The sequence below is a fragment of the Cetorhinus maximus genome, chromosome 9 (assembly GCF_964194155.1).
Source record: "Cetorhinus maximus chromosome 9, sCetMax3.hap1.1, whole genome shotgun sequence".
Lineage (NCBI taxonomy): Eukaryota > Metazoa > Chordata > Chondrichthyes > Lamniformes > Cetorhinidae > Cetorhinus > Cetorhinus maximus.
This window is the reverse complement of record NC_135887.1, coordinates 19,936,768-19,947,163: the sequence shown is the minus strand read 5'-3', so window position 1 is coordinate 19,947,163 and position 10,396 is coordinate 19,936,768. Positions and strand designations below refer to the sequence as shown.

Sequence of the window (10,396 nt, the reverse complement as noted above, 5' to 3'; positions counted from 1 at the left end):
TCAACCGGTTTGCTCCAATGGAACGTCGCCCGTATTCCGACTATCCAATCAAATGCCGGATGTGCATGCCGTTGCGGTCCAATCGGAAGGTCTATGTCAAACGGCCGGAGGGGAAACAGCTAATCCAATCAGAAGGAAGTGTTCCATCCAGTCCAATGGGAATACTGATTTCATGCAGCAACCATCCAATCAGAAGCCCCGTCTCATCTCATTTCAGGGGCCTTTATCGGTTTGCCTTCGGAATGTAAACTATTCAATATGGAGGCCGCGGTCAACAAGCTGGAAGCGCTGGTAAGAGGATTTTTTAAAAATTAAAAAAAAATATTTAATGGTGGAGATCGGCTTCCATCAAAAGAAACCTATTGCATTGGGTAGAGTAAAACCTCGCGGTCGCGGGAAAAAAGTTTAAAAAATTCTGCGCGCGCGCGATCGGTGTTTTTTTTCGGTTGAAACTTTAATTTGTTTGAAAGCCCCGTCCTGATTTGCATCCGGGTAACTGGGTGCGAAAATGGCGGGAGTGGGATTTTTCCACCTCTGGGTAGCGGCAGGTTTGACTCCTTTTTGTGTTCCGAATGGAATCACCTTAAGAGCGTCGGGTTTTAGTTCGGATTCGAGAAATAGCTGCGATTCTGTGGTGAATCGTGCGGGTTGGAGGAGGTGGGGGCGGGGGGGGAAGGCGATGGGAGGATGGGCGAGGCGTTCCCGGCGTGTGTTGTCGCTCGCGCCCGTTCTTCATTCGGCTCCTGCGCCCCCCCCAACATTTCGCGAGCGCGCGCGTCCTGTAGTGAGAGGAGCAGCTGCCTCTCGAGCGTTAAGCGACGTCGCGGCGTGCGCGTTCCCGACGAACCACCTGCCCCCGCACGTCCCCCCCTCCCCCGCGCCGCCGCTGTTAACCGCCGAACTGCTCGTTGACAGCTAGTCGCTGGGTTGCGCGCGTCCATATGACCCGCCTGTTTTAAAATGTCGACCAGATTATTAATTTCATTGGGTTTTTTTTGGTAGTGTGTTTGATTTGGTACCTTTTTTTTTGTTTACAAGCAACAAAACTGATTAAAGAAGACAAATGAGCTCCGGTGCATCTTGTCCGACGGCAATTCTTCTTCACCCCTCCCAATAGTAGGAGAAGCTCGTGTGCGCGCCCCCGAGAGGGGTATTGTAGTTGTATGTTTTACATGCTTGTTTGCAGCATTTCACTGTTGGAAGCTCTTTCTCCTGTGGAATTGTACCCATTCCCCTGCATTGAACCAACGATTCACCATTTTATTTGGCTAGCTAAATGAGACGTGAAGCATTTGAGCTCCAGAAGCCGAGTGGAACCATCGGTTTTGGACAAATGCAATGTTACCTCGGCTTATTTTCCTCTTTAACTTCACACAAAAAAAACACCTTCAGGAGTTTGGGTATAAGGGAGGGTGTTCTACTGTGTAAGGCAGGCTGAAGTTTAGACCCACTGCTGACGTTGCCAGAGCTATGCAGTATGTTCTATCCAGGCATATGCACAAAGTATGGTCATGTTACTTGTCAAACATTTTCATCTGTGCACTGCTCAGATCTGTGATTAAATTTACTTCTACATATAAAACTGTTGGGTCTCGTATGCCCTGTTCGGCAACTGTCTAGGGCAGAGCTGAAAGTAGGAAATTTTAGGGGTTAGTTTAGCAATTGTGGATGAAGTTCTGAGGTCTGTAGTTTTTTATTAGTACCCTTGAAACTAAGTTGTGTGTGGGGGGGGGGGGTGGGGAGACAGTTTTATCTTGAGCTCTCACTGCAATTAATACAATTCACTAAGAGCCAGTGTCTGATAGTAGAAAGCACTTATTGAAAAATTGTTTAAGCTTCAGAGGTATTTTGCTACCTTTTTAAGTTCTTTGTTGAGGAAAACTTGTATGAACGTATTGCAAAATTTAATATAACTGTAGTATTGCTGAAAAAAGAGATGTCGAAGCTTTTTGTCTTGTACTCATCAGGACACTTCACAACAATGCAATGAGGGGAAAACAACAATTTGTACTGTATATGAAGAGAGTGCTGATTGGTTGACAAGTGGACTCTAATTGGTAGAGGCGTTGCCATGGAGAATGCACCAGTGATGGTGACTGATAATGTGGCACATTTGCATGTACTGGAAACTATATATAATAATACACAGGGCCCTGTTCTTTGCAGACAGGAAGAACATGTACACACATTCTGCCTGCTTCATCTAAACAAAATAAGTGAGCCATTCGCTGATTCATTGGTCAAGGCATTGCCCTGAGGAGTCAGGGTCAAGCTGCCTAGTTTAAATTTCAAAGCATGCTTGGCAGTTAACTGTCAGCCACCATCACTAGTGCATTCTCAATAACGACACCTCTACCAATCAGAGTCCACTTGCCAACCAATCAACACTCTTCACATACAGTATAAATTGTTGTTTTCCCTTATATTGGTATTCTTGTGAAGTGTCCTGATGAGTACAAGACGGACAGCTTCGATGTGTTTTTTTTAACAGCAGTACTCAAGTTCTAACTAAGAAATGACTATTAATATAACTTATGGCGGAATTTTAGTTTCAAGGTTAAAAATGACTGTACATAAATGCATGGTACTTTTACGGGTTGGCAATATCCACTCAGGGTTTTATATCCTTGTTTTGAAGGTGTGTTCCTTGTAGGAATGGATGCGTGCGCGTTTTGGCTCCTCCCTTTCTCGATCACAACAGCTTGTATTTATCTAATGCCTTTACTGTAATAAAATGTTCCAAGGTGCTTCATGGAAGCATTATAAACCAGAATTTGACACTGAACTATGTAAGGTGGTTTTAGGGCAAATGGCCAAAAACTTTGTCAAAGAGGTAAGTTTTAAGGAGAGTCTTAAAGGAGGCGAGACAGGTGGAGAACGTAGTGAAGGAATTACGGGGCTCAGGGCCTAGGCAGCCGAAGGCATAGCCACCAATGGTGGAGAAATAAAAATCGAGGATACTCAAGATTAGATGAGCGCAGTTATGCATCTTTCGGGTGAGAGATTAAACCAAGATGTTAAGCAACTGTCTGTACCCTCGGGTGACACTATTTTGAATAAGAGCAGGGACTTATCCCTGATGTCCTGGCCAATATTACTTTCTCAGTCAACATTAGCAAAACATATTACCATGTCATTAGCACATTGCTGTTTGTGGGACCTTGCTGTGCACAAATTGGCTGCTGTGTTTCCTAAATTACAACAGTATTTCAAAAATACTTCTTTGGCTGTTGGTCGGTGTGAGCTGTGCGATATAAATGCAAACCTTTCTTGAGGTGATTACAGATAGGGATGGCTGACATCATAAAGAGATTGAAAATGAGCATTTTAAAATTGAGGCATGACTTAACTGAGAGCCAGTGTGGGTCAGCGAGCAATGGGGTGATGGGTGAATGGGACTTAGTGTGAATAAGGGCATGTTTTGGATGACCTTGAGTTTGAAGAGGGTAGAATATGTGAGGCCAGCCAGGAGTGTGCTGGAATAGTCAAGTCTCAAGTTAACAAAAGGCATGGAAGAAGGATTTGGGAGTATGTGAGCTAAGGCAGGTTAGTCAGGTGATATTATGCAGGTAGAAGTTGGCGGTCTCAATGATGACACAGATGTCATTGAAAGCTCATCTTTATGTCTACTATAACACCAAGGGTGCAAACAGTCTGGTTCAGCCTCAGAGTTGTTAGGGAGAGGGATGAGGTTTGTGGTAGGGAGCAAAGATAATGGCTTCAATCTTTTAAATATTTAAATGGAGGAAATTTCTACTCAACTAGTACTGAATGTCCTACAAACAGTCTGATATTTAGAGGTAGTGGAGAGGTCGAGAGCAGTGGTGGTAAGTTAGAGTTGTGTGTCGTCAGCATACATGTGAAAACCGATTTTGGATTTTCAGATAATGTCACTGAGGTTGCAGCATGTAGATAAGAAATAGGAGGGGGCCAAGAATCAGTTCTCAGGAGACACCAGGGGTAACAGTGCTAGAGAGGGAAAGAAGCCATTGCAGAATGTTTTGTTTTAAAGCTCCTGATATCCATCTCTTGCCTTGGTTTTGTGAGACGGGGCATTTCTCTATAAGCTCTTGTATATTGCAATAATTAGTACCAACTTAAAACATAAAAGGCCCTCTCCAAGGAGCTGATGCCTTTCTGAAAATGCATGTGTAAAAGACTGAAATGTCGCATCAGAAGTGCTGTTTCATTAAACTTTGCTGGAAGCAGGGATTTGCAATATTGTACTGTCATATTCTTAAGTATTTCTTTTTTGGAGCATGCATTTCAGCAGGTAAAATCTCTGACTAATTTTTTGTGCATAACTGAACCTAATTTTTTTTGGATTAATTGACAAAATGTTACAAATGTTACAATTGTTTTAGAAAAAACTTCCCTTTGTGCTTTAATAAATTTAAATGAAAATTATAGTGAGAAATGGCTGTAAAAGTTCGTTGTTGCTACAGCAACTTTGTCAAGCATTTCCTGATTTATATTTGAGAAAATCTTATTTAAAAATTCACACCCATTGCATTAGATGTCAGGACCCAGGAGCAGATCCATTGTTTTTCAAATGCCCTCTAACACTGCAACTAAGCAGTTCCATTTTAAATTGTTCACTGTCTAACTAGGAAAAGCCCACTGTTTGATTATTATGTAAGAAGAGCTATAGGGTCCATGGATGCTCAGCATGGGTGAGCATGATAATTGATAACCTGAACCTCAACTGTAGTTACGTGAGGTGAGATGAAAAAGAAAAATTATAACCGTGTAGATCAATGTGATAGACTTAAGATTCTCAGTCCTTATTACAACAGCCTCAGATTAATTTCAAAGTAGGACAACCTTTTCCTGTTGAATCTATTTTGAATTGATACAACCCTTTTCTTATGATTAGTGATAAACCTATAAAACGCTAGTGTTCTGAGAGATAAATGTATGTAGATCCTAATATTGGAAAGCTTGTTCTTTGCAAAGCAATGATTTTTGGGTTGAAGAAAGACCGAGTGAGGCACTTCATGTCTGAGTGTGGACAAAACTTTGGCTAAAGGTCACTGAACTAGCCATTCTTTAGAATTCTGAAAACAGTAAATGGACAGGGCCAAGATTTAATAAGTTATTAACTTCTGATGAAAGTAGTGAGATGAGCAGATAGATCAGTAGTGCTGACTTCCTGATGAGACGTTAAACTGAGGCCCTTTCTTCCCCCGGCAAAAGCTCCCATGGCCCTATTCAGTGAGCAGGAGAGTTCTCCCTGTGTTCTGGCCTATACCCGTTGACCAACATGGTCCTTTTAAGAAAGATTTTTTTAAAAAAAGATCTGTCGCTGAGTCATTCTAAGTGAAGCATTAAAGGATCACCTGTTTTGGATCACTGGGTCTATGTTACTGATGAATTCTGCTGCCATTATTGAAATATATTGGACTATGTGCTGTGTGAAGAAGGTGAATATTTATTGTCCCTTTTTATGAACTTAAATGGTGTGCTGTACTCTTTTTTTTTTTCCCCCCCACATTCTTGCTTATACAGAGTGTAGGTATATTATGTGGTGTCTCTTAAAATTGATTAATTCATTGCTAATATAGTGTCTGTGAAAAATAATGTACAAATGCTGTATGTTTTATGATTATAACTGAAGAACAATCATTTGCCTCAATATATTTGTCAAGATGTCAAAATATTTATCTCCACTGACTCGGCTAGGCTATCTAAAGAAGCAGCTGAGCCATGTATGGGATCTTCCTGGTGCGTTAGATCTCTGGTCTGTGCCGAGTTAGCTTGTCTCAGCTGGGATAGCAGTGGAGGGTGCTGCAGAGGACTTGGGAACTCTCGATCAGCAAGCGTGTCTTTTTGGACATGTGGGATGGTGCTCCCTTTCATCATGTAGCCTTTTGATGGTTGCTGTAATCAAATAATAGGCAACAAGGCTGAGAGACCCAAGGGTGTCCAATGCTTATGAAACTATGACCTTTAAGAAGTTGATACCTTCAGAAGAGCATTTTATTAAATTGCATTTGCTAAAATTGCTTCACATTTAGTGTATGTCCTGAAAGTAAACAAACAGTATTTTTGATCTTGGTATGCCTAGTTTTTTTTGTTCTGCCTTAATTAGATTTGGTGTGTAAACCACTTTTTGAATTTAAAAATTAAGTTCTTCCAACACAAGTGTGAACCATTAAACCTCTTGGTGTTAAAGTATCGGTGTATTGAGGACTGCAGTTGTGGCTCTCTTCTGTAGTGCCTAACTGGCATTGGAGTATAGTTCATAAGGTTTTGCTTCCCCATCCTGATGGTTGAAGGTTGTACCAGATTAAAGTTGATTTTATTTTCCAGCTTTGATGTTTGCGATGTCTAATGGAAACTCTACCATCGAACTTGATGCCCTTTTGTCCGTTCGTCCAGTGCCCTTTTTATGTTGTACTACTAGTGATAACAGAAAAAAAGCAGTGCAATATTAAAAGGGCATTGGCTGGCGACCAGGTCAATGTTGCAGGTACGGGCTACAGTTTGGTGGGTCTCCCCCACCTGCCCCTCCCCCACCTGCCCCCCCCACCTCCCCCTCCCCCAAAAGGACTTGCTTGCAGAGGAGTGGGTGATTCGCCACTGGAAATTTTGTTGGTGGGTAACTTGGAGCTGATGAATATTGGTACCATTTTTATGGTGAGGTAGTTTTAGGAAAAAGTTAGAAAATCTGGTGCTATAAATTAAAATCATGAATCTACATTTTTGAAATATGTGCATCAATTAATTTTTATTTAAAATAACTTAGATGGGTGATGCCATGGGTGTGTTGAGAATGCAAACCCTTGCAAGAAATCAACCCATTGCTCCATTAGGAAGATGAACCGAAATTTAATGTGATTTGACAGGCATCTTAAGGGAGCGTTATACCACAACAATATCCTTTGTGCAAAGTGGTTTCCCAATACATTGAAGTTTTGTATTATAAAACTTGAGGTCTGATGTGGCAAATGCGAATCCCTGGAATTTCACTACATCAGAGTCGGTGCAAAGTAATTTCATGAGTGTTGTGTACAAGTGCACCCCAGAGGGTTTTATTAACATTTAAGTCTGCATTTATAGAACTGAGATGATCTTGCTTAATACCTGTAGATCCCCAACCCTCAGTGAGGTGGACCTGAGTTATATGTTCAGGCCTTACTGCGGAAACACCTGAGCACTTTTTTTTAATATATAAAGGAATCTAGCGATTAATTCAAAGATTACCCGCTAATTATCATGTTTTACAGCATGTGTGAAAATTCCAGTGCTATCCCTAGCCATATTCTATTTACAGATTGTCCAAATTGAACAATGGGAGTCCTTCTGTGATGTTCTCATTGAAATTCAACCATCCACTGATGGGTTGGATTAGTGTCCAGAACATTGTCAAGCTGATTCTGGATGTGGGATGACAAGCCAGGAGCAGGATGTTCTCGGTTCAGGTCTAGCTGAAGCAGGTTTAATCGAGGCATTCAGAAGGGAATTAGACCCTTATCTGAGAGGGAAGAATATGCAGTTTTATGGGGAGAAGGTGGGCAAATGGCACTAGGTGAATTGCTCGTTTGGAGAGCCAGGTGCAGACATGATGGTCCAAATGGCTGCCTCCTGCACTGTAACAATTCTTTGATTCTAAAAGGTCATCACTAGTGAAGAAAATTTGCAGTTTTGCTTTATTTGTTTGATATGCAAGTAGTAATTATATAATGCTGTAAAATTTCATCCAGTTTAATGGAACAAAACTCAAAGAAACTCATAAGGCACACCTAACACTTTTACTGCTTTGAAGTAGTAAACCTTAACTGTTAAGAGTGTTGCATATAAAATAAATTGGGTTGACCTCTGTATTAGAACACCAATGGGAGCTGCTGTGGAATAATGAGTGCTCAGGCATACATTTTGCTACTGGAACAACAAGGTGAGAGTAGGGAAATCTCCAAGGCTTTTTGCACATTTAGCTGCCAACTGAGATTGCCAAAGACAAAGGCCTGCTGGTCTTAATTTTGTTGACCCGCTGAGGAGAAATTTGTTATGTGAGACAGAAGTAAATGGCCCTTAGTTACTTCATGTTGATGGTAATCTAATGCATAAACTTAAATTTCTATTTTAGTCACATGGTACATGAACTGTATATAATTAGTCTTGGGTTAATGTGATAGCAAGAAGCCTCCCGTTCTAGACTTGAATGTCTGATTAATCCTTTCTAGTAATCTTAACTATCTGCTGACCTCCTCCCAACACGTTAGGATGTTAGAGATATTCTAGTTAAGTTGGGATTTGAATTCTCCTGTTTTGACAACCTCACAGTTGAGATTGTTTTTAAGTAAACAATATTACTTTTAAACTAGATACTTAAAACATGAGTTTAGGAAGAATGTTTAGAGCTGAATATCAAAGAAATCATATCTAGATGTGATACTGTTTATAGAAATTTTCAACAGAAGTATTTGAGGTTGCTAATATATGTAGGAAATGGCTTAGTGCTTTAAGATTGATCGATTGCTTTACAGGTTCATTGTGGTGGGGCGGTTGAAAGTTCTACAGAATTTTTCAGGCTTGCTGCTGACGGATGCTCTGACTTTATTGCACTACTGTGTTTCACAACTAGCAGTGCAATAGTATTGTCAAAGCATCTGAAGGTAGATCAGATCACCACTGGCAGAGGATGTGAAGCCGCCAACTGGTCATGAGCAGTGCCATGGACAATTTACTAGTTGAGGTTTTGTAGTTTGGCTTCAAGTGTTGTCACTCATTTTGCAAAACTGTAAAGGTAGGAATGTGGAGAAACAAGCAGAGTGCTATTTTTGATTTTTTTTCTGTCTTTAGAAATTCTGGGAAGAGCACTTGGAATTCTGCATAGTAAAGCGCAAAAATGGTTGTAGAATTGGCTATTGAGTGCCTTTTTTCCTAGAGTGCAATGATACGAGTACCATAAGGAAACATGCACTGTGACAGTGTGCAAAATTAAGTAATTGACAATATTTCACTGTGATGTTGTGCTGTGGCAAATAGTGGGAGGGTGGTAATCCTTATGCTTTTAAGGTTTTTCTCATTTTCTAATCTTAGCATGAACATGGGGCGGTGGGGGGGGGTGGGTTTCTTCTGTGGGGAAGAGAATCTAAAGTTTTTAAAAAAAAATTTGAATACCTTTTAAAGTACATTGTATATGCAAAATGACCTGGTGCTTTGACTGCAGCGGCAAGATATTTGCTGAAATGTAAGTATAGGACAGTTTTGGGTGTCTTTCCAACTCTAAATTGTTGCAATGCTCTAACTTTTTGTGTAGCAGCAAGTCCTTTTGATACAAATAAAATCTGTGATCTCCAGCAACTTAAGTTAATTGAATTTAATGGGTATTTGCAGGCCTGAACAGAAATGAGTTCAGTAGCTTTCTGCAAGATAATTTTGTTTTTAAGTGATCAGTGAAAAATAATTTCATACAAGCATTACTTGGGGCAGTGTGATTCCTAACCAGAAGTTGAGCTGTTGTGTTTGCAAAATTGTTTCTATTTTTTTAATACCCTCAAAATCTGGAGTTCACCTGATGTATTTCTTTGATCACGCAAACACTGTTTGGAGTAAAATCTTAAACAGCCAATCAGATGTATGTTCCTCAGTAATTATTTAGTGCATGAAAGGAACTAGAGGTAAGATGAGGAAACCCTTATTCAGTGAGCTGTGATATGGAATGCACTCTCTGTATGTCTAGTGAAAGAAGATTTAATAGTAACATTCAAAAAAGAGAGTTTTGATTTAAAAATTTTGAAGGGCTAAGGAAAGAACAGAAGAGTGGGATTAATTAACCGAAGGCACAATGGGCCAAATGGCCTCATGCACTGTATCATGATTCTATAAAATTAGCTTCATTTTGGCAGTCCTCACTTTGGAGTAATCCAATTTTATGGTCTCAATTATTGCTAATAAGTGTATCTTGACAGGATTCAGCAACTAAAGAGAATCCAGTGGTTAGCCTCACCAACATCACTTTTTAAATAATATACTTGTTCATTATCATTATCACATTGCTATTTGTGGAATTTTCTGTTCGTAAATTGACTGATGTGCTTCCTACTTTACAACAGTGACTACACTTCAAAAATATTTTAATTGGCTGTGAGGTGTTTTGGGATGCCCTGAAATGTGACATAGAAATGCACTAATTTTTTTCAAGATGCAAAATGTGTTATGGATTGAAACGATTCGTTTTCATCTGGAGAATCAAGCCTTGGCAGCTTAAGTATAACACAGCCAGCTACAGAGTAAAAGTTCCCGCATCTCTGTGCCAACATTGTGCTCAATCTCTTCAGAAGAACGTGCTTATAAATATAACTTCGATATCAACCATCCCCTGTCTTTCAGAATAAGATTGTGCTAAATTGTCAGCAGTTGCTCAAACTTTTAGCTTTTTTTTTTATGA

The 10,396-nt window shown here is 40.2% G+C and overlaps 1 protein-coding gene across 1 annotated transcript in view; it reads left to right on the top strand.

Moving 5' to 3' along the window:
- The first annotated feature begins 147 nt into the window (after positions 1–147).
- Positions 148–10,396, top strand: part of ska2 (spindle and kinetochore associated complex subunit 2) — a 58,689-nt gene continuing 48,440 nt past the window's right edge. The window contains 1 exon segment of the mRNA XM_078548214.1: positions 148–291. Coding sequence (XP_078404340.1) covers positions 259–291 — 33 coding nt within the window. The 5' untranslated portion in view covers positions 148–258.